This window comes from Vulpes lagopus, chromosome X, assembly GCF_018345385.1.
Source record: "Vulpes lagopus strain Blue_001 chromosome X, ASM1834538v1, whole genome shotgun sequence".
Classification (NCBI taxonomy): Eukaryota; Metazoa; Chordata; class Mammalia; order Carnivora; family Canidae; genus Vulpes; species Vulpes lagopus.
This window is the reverse complement of record NC_054848.1, coordinates 59,918,525-59,940,060: the sequence shown is the minus strand read 5'-3', so window position 1 is coordinate 59,940,060 and position 21,536 is coordinate 59,918,525. Positions and strand designations below refer to the sequence as shown.

The 21,536-nt window shown below is 36.4% G+C and overlaps 1 protein-coding gene across 1 annotated transcript in view; it reads left to right on the top strand.

Moving 5' to 3' along the window:
• MAGT1 (magnesium transporter 1) overlaps nucleotides 1-21,536 on the top strand; it is a 61,165-nt gene that overhangs the window by 35,817 nt on the left and 3,812 nt on the right. Inside the window, exons 4-9 of the mRNA XM_041741677.1 lie at nucleotides 5,513-5,653; nucleotides 6,448-6,588; nucleotides 8,273-8,362; nucleotides 9,022-9,085; nucleotides 16,649-16,723; nucleotides 21,386-21,476. Coding sequence (XP_041597611.1) covers nucleotides 5,513-5,653; nucleotides 6,448-6,588; nucleotides 8,273-8,362; nucleotides 9,022-9,085; nucleotides 16,649-16,723; nucleotides 21,386-21,476 — 602 coding nt within the window. The remainder of the gene's footprint in view (nucleotides 1-5,512; nucleotides 5,654-6,447; nucleotides 6,589-8,272; nucleotides 8,363-9,021; nucleotides 9,086-16,648; nucleotides 16,724-21,385; nucleotides 21,477-21,536) is intronic.

Genomic DNA, 21,536 nt, shown 5'->3' with positions numbered 1-21,536 from the left:
TTGTGATCCATAGTTGTTTTTTCTTTCTTCTCTCTTTTTTTTTTAAAGGATTTTATTTATTTATTCATGAGAAACAGAGAGAATGGCAGAGACAGAGGCAGAGGGAGAAGCAGGCTCCATGCAGGGAGCCTGATGTGGGACTCAATCCTGTGACCGCGGGATCACGCCCTGAGCCAACACCAGATGCTCACTCGTTGAGCCATCCAGACATCACATTGTTTTTTCTTTCTATTTCTCTGCTTCTTTATTTGCTATAATTTTGTTTCTATATCACAGATTCTGTCTTCTGCCTTTTATCCTAGCAGAGCCTCCATTTTTTACTCCATCTTAGTAAAAGCATTTTTAATTTTGGCCTGATTAGTTTTTAGTTCTTTTACTTCTCCAGTAAAGGATTCCCTAGTGTCTTCTGTGCTTTTTTCAAGCCCAACTAGTATCTTTTTAATTGTTCTGAATTCTAGTTCCGACATCTTATATCCATATTGATTAAATTCCTGGGAGTGAGTACTGCCTCCTGTTCTTTCTTTTGAGGTGAGTTTCTCCATCTCATCTTTATGTCCAGAAAAGATTAGATGAAAGAGAGAGACAAGACAAAAAGAGCAGGGCAGCCCTGGTGACTCAGTGGTTTAGCGCCGCTTTCAGCCCATGGTGTCATCCTGGAGACCTGGGATCGAGTCCCATGTTGGTCTCCCTGCATGGGGCCTGCTTCTCCCTCTGCCTGTGTCTGCCTCTCTCTGTGTGTCTCTCATGAATAAATAGATAAAATCTTTTAAAAAAAGACAAAAAGAGCAAAAACAGTACCAGAAAAATACAAACAAATCAGAAGTAAACAAAAACAAAATCAGAAAAAATGAAACAAGAAGCAAAATTGAACAAAACAATGAACTAAATCCTGGCTGTATTTTGGTTTGTTGGTTAAACTAGATCCCAAAATAAGAAAAGAAGAAAAACTTACATATACATACACACACACAAAAATAAAATATAATGGAAGGAAACCAAAAAATAATAAATAAGTAAATATAAACATAAAAGTTAAAGATTTAAAAAAGAATTAAATAAGAAAACAGCTGAAAAAATAATATAATTGAAAGACCAAAGAATAATAAGAAGAAGAACCCATGAAAGCTATTTGCTCCACAGCTGAAGTTTTTCACTTCTCTTTGGTAAATTTGGTGGTAGCTGGTTGCTCCTGGTGATCTTCTAGGGGAGGGACCTGTTGCTCTGATTCTTAGGTATCCCTGTTGGGTAGAATTGCCCCTTCCTTGCCAAGGGGCCAGGCTCAGTGTCAGCCCTTCCCAGATAGCACTCTGTAGCACTGTTTTGCCCCCTTAAGCTTTCAGCACCAATGGGGGGATGAAAATAGTAGCACCCCAATTTCTGAAAGTTCATTCTTCCCACTCCAGTGAGCCCTCACAGAAAAGCAGTCAATCACTCTTGTCTCCCTGGTTTCTACGTGAATTCCCTGTTCACCCAGTCTATGACCAGTTGTTTTTATCTCAGGCACCTGACCCTGTTTTGAGTCTTCAAACTTTATAGACATACTCCTGTGATCCGGACCTCTACTGTTTCCCCCCCTTCTCCCACCCCAGGTGAAAGAGGGGTGTCTTTGCCTTTCTTTTGCCTTTTTCTGGGCCCTTGCCCAGAGAGTTTGCCTAATCATGCACTGGTTTGAATTTTATTCCAACACTGAGCAGAAAGCTGGCTCATAAGATCGCTGTTTGCAGCCAGCTTCCCTGCTCAGACACATGAGAATTCTACCACACTTAGGCATCTCCGTTCTTTTTGTGACCCTAGAGATGCTGAGGCCATGCTGTGCCACCTGGTTTCTGCCCTGCTTTGTCACTTGAACACCTTTAAGGCAGGGACATTCCCCCACCAGAGCAGACTTCTGAAAGTTCTGATTCTGCCTTCCACTACTCATAACACTTTCTGGTAGCTGACTTAAGGAAGGTCCCTCCACTCTGCAGTTTATCTTCTGATATATTGCCCTGAATTTACGTTTCTGCACCTCCTACCTTACAAAAATTGATTGCTTTTCTATTTGTAGAATTACAGCAATTCTTTTCTTAGAGCTCTGGTTGATTTTGCAGGTGTTCAGAATGATCTGATAACTACTTTGCTGAATTCCAGGGACCAGAGAAAATTAGAGTCCCCTACTCCTCTGCCATCTTAACTCCCCCTGGCTATGAGAAGTTTTAAATAAGACTTGTCATATATGAGATCTAGAGTAATTAGTAAAATAAAAGCTAAACTTGAGGTAGCTCTGCAATGTCATGGTCAATGCTAACCTCTTAGAATATAGAAAATTGGTAGTAACCAAGTAGGTTTTGTATTTTTTTTTATTGTATTAAACTATGTATAATACAAATGTTACCATTTTAACCAGTTTTAACTCTACAATTTATCAAATAACTTTTTAAAAAAGATTTTATTTATTTGAGAGAGAGAGAGAGAGAGAGAGAGAGAGAGTGCACAAGCAGGGGGACCAACAGGTAGAGGGAGACGGCTAACAGGCTCCATGAGCAGGGAGCCCAGTGTGGGGCTCAATCCCAGGACCCTGGGACCGTGACCCAAGCCGAAGGCAGACACCTGACTGACTGAGCCACTCAGGCGCCCTCAGGTAACTTTTTAAATCGCATTGTGAATCCCACCATTATGCCATATTGTGCTTCTTAGTGTAACTAGGTCTGTCTGCCCTCTTGTTTCCTGACTTAGTGGAAAATCTTCTTGTGCATAGCTTAACCCTTTTCCTGTGTTCTGGATTCCATACCCATTGGCTCCATCAATCATGACTTCTTGCACCTGTATTTTTAAAATTAAGGTTTTTTTTTTTTTTTTTAGAGCAGCTTAAGGTTCACAGAAGAATTTAGGGGCAGATATGATTTCCCTCATGCCCCCTGCCCCCACACATAGTGTCTCCCATTATCAACATTCACCACCAAAGTATTACATTTGTTACAGTTGGTGAACCTGCATAGACACATCATAATAACTCAAAGTACATGGTTTACATCAGTATTCACTCTTGTTGTATATTCTTTGGTTTAGACAAATATATGATACACGTCCATCAGCATGGTATTATAAAGAGTATATTCACTGCCCTAAAAATCCTCCATACCCTGCCAATTCATCTCTCTCCCCAACCCTTTGTAACCACTGATGTTTTTACCATTTCCATGTTTTACCTTTTCTAGAATGTCATATGTTAGAATCATACAGTATATAGACTTTTCAGGTTGATTTCCTTCACTTAAAAATAGTATTTAAAGGATTACCATGTCTTTTCATGACTTGATAGCTCATTTTTTTGTTTTGCTGAATCATACTCTATCATCTGGATGTATCAGAGTTTCTTTATACATTTCATGTATTGAAAGACATCCTGATTGCCTCCAAATTTTAGCAATTATGAATAAAGCTCCTCATAAACATCCATGTGTTGTTTTTGTGCAGACATAAGTTTCTAACTCCTTTGGGTAAATATCAAGGAGTATGATTGCTGGATCATATGGTAAGAGTATGTTTCATTTTGTAAGAAACTGCCAAACAGTATTCCAGAGTGCCTGTATCATTTCTCATTTCCAAAAGCAATGAATGAGATTCTCAGTTGCTCCACATACTCAGCAGTATGTGGTGTCAGTGTTCTGCGTTTTGACCATTTTAATAGTTGTATAATGGTATCTGATTACACATCATGTAGAGCATCTTTTTTTTTAATAGGTAAAGAAGACTTTATTCTTTTCAAATTTTTATTTAAATTCTAGTTAGTTAACATACAGTGAAATATTAGTTTCAGGAGTAGAATTCTCTTGATTCATCACTTATGTGCAACACCTAATGTTTCTCATATAACAAATGCCCTCCTTATACTCATCACCTATCTAGAAGGCAATATTGTATTTTCTGTTGATGTACACACATTTAAATGAATAAATTTAAAAAGATCTAGAAATAATAATAGTGGCTGCTAGAATTGACTGCAGTTGGTCCTGTAATTTTAAAAATTTCACAAGGGATATGGGTTCATATATTACCTAGATTTTTATACATTTTTTTTAAAAAATCTAAAAGTGGTATAGTTAAATATTGAAGATTTTGGCTTAGGGGCACCTGGCTGGCTCAGTTGGAAGAACATGTGACTTTTGATCTCAGGATCATGAGTTTGAGAGCCCCTACATTGGGTGTAGAGATTACATACATATATACATAAAAATTTTTTAAAAAGATTTCATCTTAAAATTTGGGCAGCAGTTTGGTGGAGTAAACACTGTCCACCATCTGATTCTTAGTTTTTCATATTCAAAAATTGAATTTTTAACAATGTAGCCATAATTTATCTAGTTCTGGAGATCTTGTGTACACTCACCAAACTAAAAATCCGTGGACATTGGTAACTAAAGGACTCATTTATTAATTAATTAATTTGCCATATTATACTGCCAAGGAGACCTAAATAATCATATCCATTAATCACCATACCCTACTTCCTTATGGGAAAGTCTAAACAATTACTGTTAGAAGGTTCTATTATGAGTATAAAATCAAAGCAAGGGAGTTGGATTGTTTTATTTGATGTCTTTAAATTATAATTGTCTTATACAAGCTAATCTCCTTTACAGGGTTACCTATTGAAGGGACTTGAATATTTGCATCTGTTGGTCAGCATCTTTTCCCAGAGTTAGGCTTTCTATTTTCTGCAAGTGTTACAGTTATGTCAGAAAAGATATAATGCAGATAAATTAGTTATGGTTTCTTTTCTTTAAGATTTTATTTATTTATTCATAAGAGACACAGAAAGAAAGAGAAAGGCAGAGACACAGGCAGAGGGAGAAGTAGGCTCCTAGCAAGGAGCCCGATGCTGGACTCAATCACAGAACTCCGGGATCATGCCCTGAACCAAAGCCAGATGCTCAACTGCTGAGCGACCCAGGCACCCCAGTTATGGTTTCTTTACCTTAGTAATTCCAGCGTTGTCTTTAAGCATACTATGGTCTCATTGTAGAGAATTGAAAAATGTGATCCTTAACTAGTAAACACTTATTAATCTTTTAGAATTAACTGTTCCTGCATATGACTACCATTTTGTATTGATTTTCCCTGCAATTTTAGAGAATTATGTTGTTTACTCAAAACAGAATGTACTCTATTTGGAGCTTACTTCAGCTACAAAAGGCAATTATAGTTCTTGCAAATGTATTCTTTTTGCATAATTTCTGAACAGATTACAATGTTTTTTATATGGGAGATTTTCCATTCTAAGGGAGTAAAGTGTAGGTTTCTTAGCTAGGAATAAATATTTGGTCAATAAAATGTACAAATTTAAGGTCAGAGGCAGCCTTGGGTTTGAATCTTAACTTTATCACTTAACCGCTTTCCTTAGGCAAATCACTTAACCTGCCTAACCCTGAGCTTCCTCACCTTTCTAAAATGCCTAAAATTCAGGTTAATATTTACTGTTGAGATTATTTTCTTGATAACTTATATTTTCATGACTTCTTTTTTTTTCCAGCTAAACATGAATTCAGCTCCAACTTTCATCAACTTCCCTGCCAAAGGGAAACCCAAGCGAGGTGATACATATGAGTTGCAGGTGCGTGGTTTTTCAGCTGAACAGATTGCTCGATGGATTGCTGACAGAACTGATGTCAACGTAAGTTTCCCTACTTTGTAGAAAGTTACTTTTCCATTATCCACTTCCATTCTTACTATGAGGTCCTAATTGGTCTCGTCCCCATATCACTGAGGTGGTAATAGTTTGGCAGACCCTTCATAAATAGCATTTAACAGAATCATCCTGATTATAAAACATCTTCTATTACCTTATTGAATTTAATATGGAAACCACTCCTTTGACCTTATTTATTAATAAGTCCATAGACTATCTAGGGGTACTTGGCAAATACTTATTAATCTAAAAGATTTTATGTTATAAACAAAATATTATATTTATCCCATCCCATTTTAGGATACATTATAGACTATTTTGATTAGGATGAAAAGAAAAAACTAAAATTTTCCCTGAAAGTATAACCATACTAATTTTTTGAAGTATTTATCTATTTATTTATTTTTAAAAGATTTCACTTGTTTATTCATGAGAGACACACAAGAGAGGCAGAGACACAGGCAGAGGGAGAAGCAGGCTCCTCGAGGGGAGCCTGATGTGGGACCCGATCCTGAGACTCCAGGACCACACCCTGAGCCGAAGACAGACGCTCAACCACTGAGCCATCCAGGCGCCCCTGAAGTTTTTATTTAAATTTTAGTTAACATACAGTGTAATATTAGTTTCAGCTATAAAATATAATGATTTAACATTTCCCCAGTGCTCATCACAACAATAACCACACTAATTTTGATTACTTTCATTTCAAATTGGTTTGACCTATATAATTAATAAGTAAATTTTATACATAAAACATTTTTTTCTTTCCTTTCCATTAGATTAGAGTAATTAGACCTCCAAATTATGCTGGTCCTCTTATGTTGGGATTGCTTTTGGCTGTTATTGGTGGACTGGTGTATCTTCGAAGAAGCAGTATGGAATTTCTCTTTAATAAAACTGGATGGGCTTTTGCAGCTTTGGTGAGTGAATTTTTTTTCAATTTTTAAAAAGATTTTATTTATTTACTTGAGAGAGAGAGTATGTGCAGGCAGAGGGAGAGGGAAGGGACATACGAGAGGGAGAAGCAGACTCCCCATGATCAGGGAGCCTGATGCAGGGCTTGATTCTAGGACCCGGGGATCATGACCTGAACTGAAGACAGATACTTAACCTACTGAGCCACCTAGGTACCCGAGCATGTGAATTTTAATAACTTCTAAGATTTTATTTATTATTTGAGAGAGAGCAAGAGTGATAGAGCACAAGCAGGGGAGTGGCAGAGGGAGAGGGAGAAGCAGGCTCCCTGCTGAGCACAGAGCCTGATGTGGGGCTCTATCCTGGGACCCTGGGATCATGACCTGAGCCGAAGGCAGACATTTAACCAGCTGAGCCATCTGGATGCCCCATGAGTGAATTTTAGAACAAAAATTGTTTACATGTATATAATGTTGTATGTCAAATGTATATAAATTAACATTTTATAAGTTTAAAATAAATAAGATGTATTTTAAATAACAGCATCCCTATATTTGATTTTTTTCAATAAAATTTACACATTTCTCAGGAATACTGTCTTGTGTAAAGCAAGACAAAAGTGTTTCAAATACTGATACAGTAAACTATTTAGGAGATAATAAATTATTTAAAGAACTATGATAATTTAAATAATTCTGTATTTAGATAAGTAGTAAAAAAAAACAATGATTTTTAAATACTTTGAATGTAATATATCTAGAAAGATAACAAGCTCAGAAAATAAACCACCAAGGGCCTGGGTGGCTCAGAGGTTTGGCACCTGCCTTCAGCCCAGGGTGTGATCCTGGAGTCCTGGGATCGGGTCCCACGTCAGGCTCCCTGCATAGAGCCTGCTTCTCACTCTGCCTGTGTCTCTGCCTCTCTCTTGCTCTGTGTCTCATGAATGAATGAATGAATAAATAAATAAATAAATAAATAATTTGCATACAATATTGTACTGTTAGGTAACATTTTGTTTTATTTCTTACCTGTAAGAAGGGATTTTATATGTTTTTATTTCTTTTTTTTAAGATTTTATTTATTTATTCATGAGAGGCACACACACACGAGAGAGAGAGAGAGAGAAAGAGAAAGAGAGAGAGAGAGAGAAAGGCAGAGACACAGGCAGAGGGAGAAGCAGGCTCCATGCAGGGAGCCTCATGTGGGACTTGATCTTGGGTCTCCAGAATCACACCCCGGCTGAAGGTGGCGCTAAACCACTGAGCCACTGGGGCTGCCCTATGTTTTTATTTCATGCCTTCAAATCAGTCTGTTTCCTCCATTATTTTATTAGGATGGCCAGAGTTTGGAGGAACTCGTTGTACTCCATTTTGGTTCAACCTAAATGATAGAATGTCACCCCTAAGAAAATAGGCAGTTCTTTTGAGAATAATCTTCTTAAAGGCTTTTCAGTTTTTAATTTTTAAACATCTGTCAGTTTATTTGTAATTTTAAAATAGGGTTTTCCTTTCAGAGTAAATACTACTGATTGTTGTGAAATATAAACCTTAATAAAAAATTATTCATCTGAAAAAAATTTTGTTCATGTATTACTTGAACAGACGTACTTTTCATAAACTTGTTAGTCTAATCAGTATAGGAGTGGCTGAACCATGTCATATAAGTATTTCCTTATTTTTTGTGTCCTAGTGCTTTGTGCTTGCTATGACATCTGGTCAAATGTGGAACCATATAAGAGGACCACCATATGCTCATAAAAATCCCCACACAGGACATGTGGTAAGGAAAGTCTAGAATTTCTTTCTATTATATTCCAAAGTTAACCTTAATAATTATTATTTTGTGACACCATTGCCAAGATATAAAGGAACTAGGTTTAGTTTTGACTTTTCAATCTCTCTTGGATAATGAGCTTCACTTACTGAAATGTGCTCTTAAAAGTGGAAGGTTCCTTACCTAAAGACTCACATTTGGTGAGTCCTTTTGACTAAGCTGGCTAAGAATGAAAGTCTGCCTTGAACTAAATAGAATAATTGCTCAAGTACTTGAGCATCTACTGTTTCTAGGCACTGGGCTAAGTATTATTATGGTGATAAACAAGAAAATCTTTGTCTTCATGGACTTTACATTATTATACTTGTACACTGAAATACTAGGTTTCTCATTATATTCTGTTGTTGAAAACATAGTATAAATACAATGAAAAGATGAATAATAAATGACACAAGTAGTGTTTATTTTGTCCATTTTATTTATTGATGAATGCCACAGACCCAATGTCTATATATTTCAGGTTAATTAATAATTTACTAGGGCTTGAAAATAGCCCATTTTAGGATTTTGAATGAAATTCAAAACTTCATTCAAATTCAAATTTTTGAATACCAAAAGTTAATATGTATTTAAAGATTCAGTTTTGTCTTTTTTCTTCCCTCCAGAATTATATCCATGGAAGCAGTCAAGCCCAGTTTGTAGCTGAAACACACATTGTTCTTCTGTTTAGTATCCTCTTTTTGTAATAAGTCCTTAGTGCTGCATTTTAATTTATCTGTTTTCCCACATTCTCATATTTTTCTCTACAGTGATTGAGGCTGCTCTCTTATTAATGCAAGTTGTAGTATCTTTAGAATCATATTTCTGTGTCATCTATCTTAGTATAATCAGCTGAACACCACCAGAGACAAATCTGCAGTCTAATAAAGCCAGGTTTATTGATCATTTCTACAAGGAAGACTGCACACCAAAGAACCATGGGACATCTTACCTAAGGAAAGATAGAGTTATTATAAAATTTGGAGGAAGGGTGAAGCTTAGGTAAAATGTAAATGAAGCAATGGTTTGATAAACTTAAAGAAAAACCAGGCTAAGTGAAAAGGGATCAGCATTGGGTCTGGACTGAAGTGGACACAGGGTTCTGTTTCTTGAAAACTATTCAAAATTCAAATGAATATGGGATTTTGTCTTCACAAACTTTATATGAAGCTCTGTACTTTAGTTGTAAATCAGGACTATTTAGAAATTGTACTTGCATGTTGAATGACTTAGATCCTCCAGGCAAGAATGGATTGTTTCCTTCTTAGTAATATAATTTGAATCAGTCTACAATTTTAGACATCTTACTCATTATTGAATAAGAAAACAATAGTTACTCAAAGACAGGAGTTATTTTGACATTTTACAGCTGCAGCATGTCCTAAGTAGAAATATTATTTCCTGTAAAATTTGTAGCTGCTTTTTATGTGTTGTTCCATTCTCTTGAATGGCAGGGCTGATTGTTACTTTCTCACATTTGAAAATTGATGCCTCTGTAAGCTGCAAGGATAGTTAACAGTAACATCAGATAAGGAAGAGTCTAAATTTCATAGTATTACTGAACGCAGTTTATCTCTCCTCTCCCAAATATATAAGCAGTGATTCTGTAAAACAAACCAACAAGTTAAACAAATGTAACATTTCTAGATTTCTAGAATTGTACTTCTCGCCAAGGGGTACTAACATTGACATATTGGAATTAGTTGTAGCCCAAGCTGTTTATTATTATTTATCTAATAATAAATAACTATTCCCTATAATGAGAAGTTAAACTGGAAGAAAAATATTCAACCATATGTTCTTTCAAATCCTAAAATTTATTTCTTATTCAGAATAGCTTATTTAAACTAAAAAAAAAGTTCATCCACTTCTCCCATACTGCTCTGCTCTGGCAACAACCCATCTGTTATCTGTATGTATGAGTGTGTGTGTGTGTGTGTGTGTGTGTCTGTGAAATTTGTTTTCAGATTCCACATATAAGAGAGATCATACAAATTTGTCTTTCTCCATCTTATTTATTTCAAATTATTTCAAAATTTAAGTTGAAAAAGCTTATTTATTTGGTGTATTAACTGTTATAACTTGGAAATTTTTCAGTGTCTGGAAATGGTCTCAATGGTTTCAAATTGAACAATGTAGCAAAAGAGCAGATACAATTATAAAACAATAAGTTATCTGTGGTTTATTGTTCTGTAGCTTTGTCCTATTTTTTCCAAAAAAACTTGTATTTCTCCTTCATTTTTAAGAATATTTTACCATGTATAGATTTCTAGATTTCTTTAAGCACTTTGGAATTGTTATTTCATTGTCTTTTACTTCCATAGCTTCTGGGAAAAATCAGATTTAATTCTTATTGTTCTTTGAAGGCAGTGTATCTTTTATTCTCTGATGGATTTTAAGACTTTTTTCCTAATATTTTTATTTGTATTGCTTCTATTTTCTGGGTGGCAGAATTTCCTAAATCTGTGGGTCAGTACTCTTAATTCATTTTGGAAAATGTTTGGTTACTGTCTCTTCAGTATTGTTTTTCTCCTATTTTCTCCATCCTCCCCATCCATGGCTTTCAACTGAGAGCCACTGTATGAACCTTGTCATTCTTTCTGGTAGAACCTGAACCTTAATCATGGTCTCCTTAACACTGTAGGACTGCCAAAATTCTCTCCTAAGTTTTGTCCTAAATTTTTAAGTATAATTATATAAGAAGTTTAAGAAATTGGAATATTCTTACTTTTTCCTTCTGTCTAAAGGTTAAACATTATTTAAGATTTCACATACATTTGGAACAGATAACAAGCCTATTGAAATACAGCATTTCTGTCCTTTCCAAGTGTTAATTTAGATTCCAGTTAACATACAGTGTAAATTTAGTTTCATGTGTAGAATTTAGTGATTCAACACTTATATTCAACACCCGGTGCTCATCACAAGTGCTCTCCTTAATACCCATCACCTATTTTACCCATCCCCCCATCCACCTCCCTTCTGGTAACCATCGGTTTGTTCTCTATAGTTAAGAGCCTGCTTCTTGGTTTACCTCTCTTCCCCCCCCCCCATTTTCATTTCTTTTGTTTCTTAAATTCCATATATGAGTGAAATGATACGATATTTGTCTTTCTCTGGATGATGACTTATTTTGCTTGGCATAATACTCTCTAGGTCCATCCACATCATTGCAAATGGAAGATTTCATTTTTTTAATAACTGGATAATATTCCATTATATATATAAGCTACTTCTATATCCATCCATTAGTCAATGAACATTTAGGTTCTTTCCACAGTTTGGCTATTGTTGATAATGCTGCTATAAATATTGGGGCACATGTATCCCTTCAAATCAATTTTTTTTTTTACCCTTTGGGTAAATACCTAGTAGTGCAATTGCTGCATCATAGGGTAGTTATATTTATAGCTTTTTCAGGAACCTCCATACTATTTTCCAGAGTGGCTGCACCAATTTGCACTCTCACCAACAGTGTAGAAGGGTTCCCTTTTCTCCATACCTCCATTCCCTTTCACCAACACCTGTTGTTTCTTGTGTTGTTAATGTTAGCCATTCTGACTGGTGTAAGGTGTTATATTTCATTGTAGGGTTTTTTTTTTTAATTTTTTTTTTATTTATTTATGATAGTCACACACACAGAGAGAGAGAGAGGCAGAGACACAGGCAGAGGGAGAAGCAGGCTCCATGCACCGGGAGCCCAACGTGGGATTTGATCCCGGGTCTCCAGGATCGCGCCCTGGGCCAAAGGCAGGCGCCAAACCGCTGCGCCACCCAGGGATCCCTGTAGGGGTTTTTTAATTAATTAATTTATTTATTCATGAGAGACACACAGAGAGGCAGAGACACAGGCAGAGGGAGAAGCAGGCTCCCCTCAGTGAGCCTGATGTGGGACTCGATCCCAGGACCCCGGGATCATGACCCAAGCCAAAGACAGACACTCAACTGCTGAGCCATCCAGGCATCCCTATTTCATTGTAGTTTTGATGTGCATTTCCCTATGAGTGATGTTGAGCATATTTTCATGTGTCTGCTGGCCATCTGTAGGTCTTCTTTGGAAAAATATCTATTTGTGTCTTCTGCCCATTTTTTAACTGGATTGTTTGATTTTGGATGTTGTGTTTTATAAATTCTTTATATATTTTGGATACTAACCCTTTATTAGATATGTCATTTGGAAGTATCTTCTCCCACTCCATAAAGTGCCCCTTTTTGAAAAGATTTATTTAGTTTTTAGAGAGAGAGCATGAGTGAGGGAGGGAGAGAGAGAAAGAGAAGCAACTCACTGCTAAGTACGAAGCCTGATGTGGGACTTGATCCCACGACACAGAGATTATGACCTGAGCCAAAATCAGGAGTTGGACACTTAACAAACTGAGCCACCCAGCCACCCTTGTAGATTGCCTTTTAATTTTGTTGAATGTTTCTTTTGCTGTGCAAAAGCTTTTTATCTTGATAAAGTCCCAATAGTTTATTTTTGGAAATACAGCTTTTCTTGTAAGTTTGGTCAATCATATGCAAAATGGGGATTTTTTTTTTAGGGTGATATTTTTTCCCTTATTTTGTTTTTGCTTTCTTCGTAGTGGTTAGGAAGGCTTGCGTAATACTTTCTGAGCAATTATTTTGCTAGATTCTATGAATGCATGATTTGTCTAAGGAGCTTATAGTATTGGGATAAATAGAGATTTACAAGTTATAAGACACTGCCTTAAATACTGTGTACTTGGGCAGCCTGGGTGGCTCAGCAGTTTAGCACCGCCTCCCACGTCGGGCTCCCTGCATGGAGCCTACTTCTCCCTCTGCCTGTGTCTCTGCCTCTCTCTCTCTCTCTCTCTCTCTCTCTGTCTCTCATGAATAAATAAATAAAATCTTTAAAAAAAAGAAAAGAGAAAGTGAACACAACTCTGTAACCAGCACTCAATTGATGAAATAAAACTTTACTCATATCCCAAAGCATCCCCAATCTCATGACTCCCTCCTGATTGCTAACTTCCTATCCAAAGGTAACTACTTTCCTGATGGCTAATGATATGAATTAGTTTTACTTATTTTTTAACTTTACACAAATGGAATTATACATTAAATATATTTAAGTTAAAAAAATAAAACAGCAGATTAGAAAATTTTCACTCATGATCTAAAACCCTAATATTAAAATCTAGGTTTATTTTTGCATATTCACTTCCATTTGCTTAGTTGTTTAGGAGGGGTGTTCCTTTGTTTGTAATTATAGACATACTTAGTATGCAGTTTGGTTTATTAATATAGGCATTTTCTTTTTCTTTTTAAAATATTTTATTTATTTGAGAGAGAGTGAGCACAAGCTGAGGGAGGGGCAGTGGAAGAGGAAACCTTACTCAGGGCTTGATCCCCGGACCCTGAGATTATGACCTGAGCTAAAGGCAGACACTTAACTGACTGATCCGCCCAGATGCCCCGTCATAAGCATTTTCTATGTAGTTGTATGGCCTTTATAGTTACAAAAGTTGCATGAGAATTACAGGTAAATAAAATAAAGGCAAGGAAAAGGAAAAATAGTGATCATTCTTAATATTTATAGAATGGGTATATCATAATTCAATTATTATTTTATTGTTGAATGTTGCAAAGAATGTTTACTTGGATATAAAAGTAATTTGGCATATCTTCAAATTCCCAGAAGTAAGGTTTGAAGCAAAGTGTACAAATCTGTCAGTTTTTCTTGTTTTGTCCAAACTGTTTCCCAAAAGGTTTTTGCTTAAGAAAAAAAAAGAAGGAAGGAGGATTGCTGTCAAAATATGTGCACTGATAGCTCCAACAAATCTATCTATCATTATGTATTCTCATTTTTTAAAACTAATTCAGTAGGCAAAGAAATTTTAGGTCGTTGTTTAAATTACTTTGGACAATATTAAAGTACATAATTGAAACATTTTCCCACAATTTTGGAATTATGCCTCATTTTATGCAATTATCTTTGCTTTCATCTTATTAAATACACTTTAATTCTACTAGCTCTTTTAATAGCTAGTTCTTATATGTAATAGAATACTACTTACTCTAGTTTCTATTCAGTTCTCCCATAGTAACATTTAATCATGATTAGGTATTTATTATTTATTTCATTACTGATATCCTTCACTAGATTGTAAATTTGTCCAAGGAAGTGTCTGTCTTTTGTACAGCTTTTAAATTCCAACAGCTAATAGCGCCTGCCAGGTAATAGTGTCAGTAAAAGTTTAAAGAGTCAGTAAGTGGGCGCCTGGATGGCTCAGTCAATTAAGGGTCCAACTATTGCCTTTGGCTGAGGTTATGATCTCAGGGTCCTGATATTGAGCCCTGTGTCGGGCTCCATGCCCAGCACGGAGTCTGCCTGAGGTCCTCTTCTCCTTCTCCCACTGCCCGCCCCTACTCTTTCTCTTCTCTCAAATAAATAAATAAAATATTTTAAAAATAAAATGAAACAATGCATATGCTAGTAAATCACAGCTCTTGTTAACTGAGAACACACAAAGACATTGGTGGTATATTGCAGGATAGAAAGCTCATTCTAAGAAAACGTATATGGAGCACCTGGGTGGCTCAGTCGGTTAGGTGTCTGCCTTCAGCTCAGGTTGTGATCCTGGGGTCCTGGGATTGAGTTTTACATCGGGCTCCCTAATGGGAGCCTGCTTCTCCCTCTGCCTTTGTCTCTGCCTCTCTCTCTCTCTCTCTCTGTCTCTTATGAATAAATAAAATCTTAAAAAAAATACCCTGTAACAAATGCCTATAGAAATGATCAATCTTTACATGTATCTGGATATAAAGAACCTCAGTAAGAAAAAAATAATCATTGGAGAAGACAACTTGTCTAAGCAACTAAAGGCATGATGAATGGGCATCATCCCTAAAAAAACGGCTATTGACAAGAGAGTGCAAGATGGTAGTGAAGGGATAAATAGACAAGCTATACAGCCAATTATAAATTCAGGCCTTATATGAATACCTATTTTTTCCCTTTCTGTTTAATCATACTCACATGAAGTAGCCTACAATGTGCATGAGTGTATGCAGAATTGATTTGGGCATTTTTAACTGCTGTTGGTATTTACTAAACTGCAGCGTGAATCTCTTTTCTACTAGAACACATTATATTACTTTAAAATTCAACTCTGCTTATTTTAGCATTCAACCATGCCATGTTTAACTTATTTGCATGAGCAGGTATGTTTTGTATTTTTTAAAAAGATTTTATTTATTTATTCATAAGAGACACAGGGAGAGAGGCAGAGACAGACAGAGAGAGAAGCAGGCTCCATGCAGGGAGCCCGACGTGGGACTCGATCCCGGGTCTCCAGGATCAGGCCCGGGGCTGAAGGCTGCGCTAAACCACTGAGCCACCCGGGCTGCCCTATTTTGTATTTATGTAGTTCCCATATTAAGGTGAATAAAAGTGAGGGAATGACATAATAGGATTCTCTTTTTTTATTAGAATAGGACAAACTTAGGTAGTTTAGTAGTAATTTGTGCTTTAGAGGTTGATTGTTGACATTTTGGAGAATTTTTGAAAAGTTACTTTTTTTTGAAAAGCTATTTTTAAAATAAAAATTAGTTGGTGTTCTTTCCAAATGGTGCACATTTCAAGTGTATTATGGAGGGTGGTTGAATATTCAAAAAGGATGTTTTAAAATTTATTAGGGCACCTGGATGATGGAGTTGGTTAAGTGTCCAACTCTTGATTTCCGCTCAGGTCTTGATCTCAGGGTTATGAGTTCAAGCCCCACATTGGGTTCCATGCTGGGCATGGAACCTACTTAAAACAAAATAAAATAAAGTATATACAAGGCTGGAGCAATAGTTGAAAGAATGTCCAAGAAGGTTATTTCAAAGTACATGTCAGGAGAACTCATTTCATCTGTAAATTATAGTGGGACATTTGTTTAAAATACTGATTTTCACTTGTATAAATGAAGTAATTTTCCAATCTTAATATATTTTATTATGCCTTCATAGTAAATAATTGTAATGCTGTATAGATACAAGATTCCCTATTTTATTTTTTTAATCACCCATTTTTTATTAAAGTAAAATTCACATAACATAAAATTGTTTTAAAGAGCAATCCAGTGACATTTAATGCATTCATAAGGATTCTTTATTTTAGTAATAGTTTTCTTATAATTGAAAGTTGAAGATTTATATATTCATTGTAATTTTCTAAATGAAAGAATAGGAATATTAAAGTGCTATGTCTTTTATGTCTGTGTGCATTTCTCCTTAAACGATTTTTCTAAGATGGTGGGGTTACTTTAGGGATGGTGCTGTTATGTGAAGCTGCTACATCTGACATGGACATTGGAAAGCGAAAAAGTAAGTTATGCCGAAATGTAACAATTCAACATTTATTTTTTATTTAATTTTAATTTTTTATTGAAGTATAGTTGACAATGTTATATAACAGTTCTGCCTTTAATACAGAAAAAAAGAATGTCCTCTTAATCATTTCCCCACCTTAGTTATTTCATATTCTTAAAAATGTTATTTTATATTCTTTATTATTTTAAGAATAATATATACTTATTGTAAAAAATGTGGGGGGAAGTCAACATGAAACATTTAGGGGGAGAGTTGCCCATTATTCCATCATTGAGAAGTAAAAATTTTATTTTATTATTTTTTAATATATTTTTTAAGATTTTATTTATTCATGAGAGAGAGAGAGAGAGAGAGAGAGAGAAAAGCATAGGCATAGGCAGAGGGAGAAGCAGGCTGCATGCAGGGAGCCCGACATGGGACTAGATCCGGGGTCTCCAGTATCATGCTCTAGGCTGAAGGCGGCACTAAACCGCTGAGCCACCGGGCTGCCGAGAAGTAAAAATTTTAATGTTTTAATAGAGTTTCTCACATTTACAAAAACAAATGTAAAGCTGTTTATAAGATTTTGAATCTGGGGCATCTGGGTGGCTTGATTGTTGAGCGTCTGCCTTTGGCTAAGGGCGTGATCCTGGGGTCCTGAGATCAAGTCCCACATCAGGTTCCCCACAGGGAGCCTGCTTTTCCCTCTGCCAATGTCTCTCATGAGTAAATAAAATCTTTAAAAAATAAAATAAGGGGATCCCTGGGTGGCTCGGCGGTTTGGCGCCTGCCTTTGGCCCAGGGCGCGGTCCTGGAGTCGCCGGATCGAGTCCCTTATCGGGCTCACGGCATGGAGCCTGCTTCTCCCTCTGCCTGTGTCTCTGCCTTTCCCTCTCCCCCTCTCTCTCTCTCTCTGTCTTTCTCTCTCTCTTTCTCTCTCTCTCTATCATGAATAAATAAATAAAATCTTAAAAAAATAAAATAAGATTTTGAATCTTGTACCCCCCCCCTTGTAGCTGGAGTTAAGTAATTCACTGATAAATATTTCCCTACACATAATTTAAAAGTTGTACTTTGTATTGTAATTTACTTAACCATTCTGATTCTGCTAAACATTTAGGTTTTTCCCCTAACTTCCATTATAATAACTATTTCCTTAGGGACTTCCATAGTATATTAAGCTTTATTCTCATTTCAATTAATTCCCCAAGGTAGATTTCTAGAAGTAGAATCACTGTAAAGTCCTCTATATTTGTATTTGTAATCCCCTTGATGTTTTAAACTGATGATGCCAAATTGTTTCCCCAGATGTTATGATAGTTTAGATTCCTACTAGTGATATTTAAGAATTCTTGTTTAAAAGATAAAAAGAGGGATGCCTGGGTGGCTCAGTGGTTGAGTGTCTGCCTTTGGCGCAGGGCCTGATCCTGGAGTCCTGGGATCGAGTCCCACATTGGGCTCCATGCATGGAGCCTTCTTTCTCTACCCGTGTCTCTGTGTCTCTCATGAATAAATAAATATTTATTTTTTAAAAAGGAGGGGATTCCTGGATGGCTTAGCGGTTTAGTGCCTGCCTTCGGCCCAGGGCGTGGTCCTGGAGTCCCGGGATCAAGTCCTGCATCGGGCTCCCTGCGTGGAGCCTGCTTCTCTCTCTCTGCCTATGTCTCTGCCTCTCTCTCTGTGTCTCTCTCATGGATAAATAAATAAAATCTTAAAAAAAGAATGCTCAAAAAAAAAAAAAAGAATGCTCATTTTACAGTAATTTTGTCATGACTAGCTAAGCTCATTAAAAATGTGTGTACATATCTCCTAATCAGATAAGGGAAAATGCTCCATTTTTTTGGTACCTCTTTGGTTATTAATGAAGTTGAATTTTTTTTTAGACATTTATCAAGCAGTTTGTGTTTTCCCTTCCATAACAAGTCTTTTTGTCTTTTGTCGTTTATCTATTATTCTTAGCACTTTTTCTGTTGGTTTGGATGGACTCTTTATATATTTATTTTAAATATTTATATATAGGGGCAGCCCCGGTGGCGCAGCGGTTTAGCACCACCTGCAGCCTGGGGTGTGATCCTGGAGACCCAGGATCGGTCCCGCATCGGGCTCCCTGCGCATGGAGCCTGCTTCTCCCTCTGTCTGTGTCTCTGCCTCTCTCTCTCTCTGTGTCTATGAATAAATAAATAAAATCTTAAAAAATATATTTATATATATATTAAAATATGTTTAAATCAGAGTTTTTCTTTTATGGCTAAAAAGGTAAATGTCATCAAATTAACCTAGCTAAATATAGTATATATATACTTTTTCCTTTGAAAAAATATGATGGCACTGGATTTCAAATTTGGGATATTCTTATTTTGCTGAACTGAAATGAATTTTTACATATTGCAAAAATAGAAGTAGTATATCAATTTTTTAATCTAGTCAACATCTTTTCATTGCCTAACTTTTAAAAACTTGCCTATTTCAGTATTCATTATTGGGAAAAGCCCCTTTGGATACTACACTGGTAGCGTGAATTTAAATTATAAGACATTTTGGTGACATATATTAAAATAATCACAATTTGATCTACTCCTAAGATTCTAACCTAATAATCACAAATAGTAATAATTACTTAACATTTATTATGTACTAGAAACTGCCCTAAATACTTTTAGATATATTATGTGAAAAACATAGAATACATATATATATATATATATATATATATATATACACACACACACACACACACACACACAGAGGGGTGTGTGTGTGCGTATTAGATAATAAAGACTTCTTTTTTTAACATTGTATTTATTTATTCATGAGAGACACACACAGAGAGAGGCAGAGACACAGGCAGAGGGAGAAGCAGGCCCCATGCAGGGAGCCTGATATGGGACTCGATCCCGGGACTCCAGGATCACACCCTGGGCCGAAGGCAGGTGGTCAACTGCTGAGCCACCCAGGGACCCCTGATAATAAAGACTTCTAACACAATGGTCATGTGTTAATACTCAGAAAGAATATATATTTAAAATTTACATTTTAACCCCTAATCATATGATGTGAAAATTTTAAAAGGAAAAAGAATTGTGCCTAAGTATAACAAGACTAAGAGTTGTTTTTAGTGTCAGCCAATAAGTATGTTTCCCTAGAACTTCCACTGTTGTAGCACACATGCTTTCCCACATCCCCACCTTTATGCTTCTTAGCCAGTCTTAGTCTTAAGACTCAAAGAGCCTCTAGTTATGGGAATCACACTTGAGCACTGTGGGGTCAGCATCCAGAGTTAAGTTGTTTTTTTTTTTTTAAGATTTCACCTATTTATTCATGAGAGACACAGAGAGAGTGAGGCAGAGACACAGGCAGAGAGAGAAGCAGGCCCCATGCAGGAAGCCTGACATGGGACTCGATCCCCCGTCTCCAGGATCACAACCTGGACTGAAGGCGGCGCTAAACCACTGAGCCACCCAGGATTGCCCCTAGAGTTAAGAGTATTAATTGCTATGCTAAATCACAGCACATGAGATTAATGGAAAGAGCTCTGAATTTAGGACTAGGATTCATGGTATTTTCCTCCTCATTATTCAAATGAGGAATCCATGTTGAATGAATTCCTTATATAGGCATTGTAGTTACCTATAAATAAAGTACTTTCAACTGAGGCTGTCACAGTGATATTGTCAGATGTCTTTAAGTCAATACAATAAGGCCACTTTTAAGACTTCCGAAGAAAAAAAAAAATAAAAAAAAAAAAGACTTCCGAAGAAATTTAATAAGTGAGTGATTTACTGTCAGTAGTAAAACTTTCTAACATTAAATTCTTGTTTAAAGATTTATTTATTTATTAGAGACCAGGCGAGTGCTCACATGAGTTGGGAGAGAGGGAGAAAAGCAGACTGCTGAGCATGGAGGCTGACTCGAGGTTCAGTCTCATAACCCTGAGATCATGACCTGTGCTGAAATCAAGAGTTGAATGCTTAACTGAGTCACCAAGGCACATCTTTCACACTAAATTCTTCACTGCAATGGCTTTAAAGGAATTTTTTATTTCATTTATTAAAAGATTTTATTTATTTCACAGCACAAACAGGGAGAGTGACAGGCAGAGGGAGAAGCAGGCTTCCAGCTGAGCAGGGAGCCCGATGCAGGACTTGATTCCAAGACCCCAGGATCATTACCTGAGTCAAAGGCAGATGCTCATCCACTGAGCTACCCAGGCACCCCAGGAATTTATTATTTCATGCAATTAAATTGCACAAGTGTATAAACGGAACTATTCTATTATATTGTAATGGATCAAATTAAATGGAAAGACAGATTCCTGAAGATATAAGAATGGGCATGAATGGGACGCCTGGGTGGCTTAGCGATTTAGCGCCTGCCTTCCACCCAGGGTGTGATCCTGGAGTCCTGGGATTGAGTCCCACATCGGGTTCCCAGCATGGAGTCTGCTTCTCCCTCTGCCTGTTTCTCTGCCTCTCTCTCTCTCTCTCTCTCTGTCTTTCATGAATAAATAAAATCTCAAAAAAAAAAAAAGAATGGTCATGAAAATTTTTTGGAACATTGAGGTTTACCACTAAATTATGTCCTTTGCTTTTCATTCTTGGAAGTGTAGACTAAAATTTACGCCCTAGTTCTTTATTATACTTAACATGCTCGTTTTACACTTCTTTTGTTTTTCTACAGTAATGTGTGTGGCTGGTATTGCACTTGTTGTATTATTCTTCAGTTGGATGCTCTCTATTTTCAGATCTAAATATCATGGATATCCATATAGGTATGATTATTTTACATTTATATAGTGACAATGATTAGAGTTGATGTTGCTCTTTTTGCT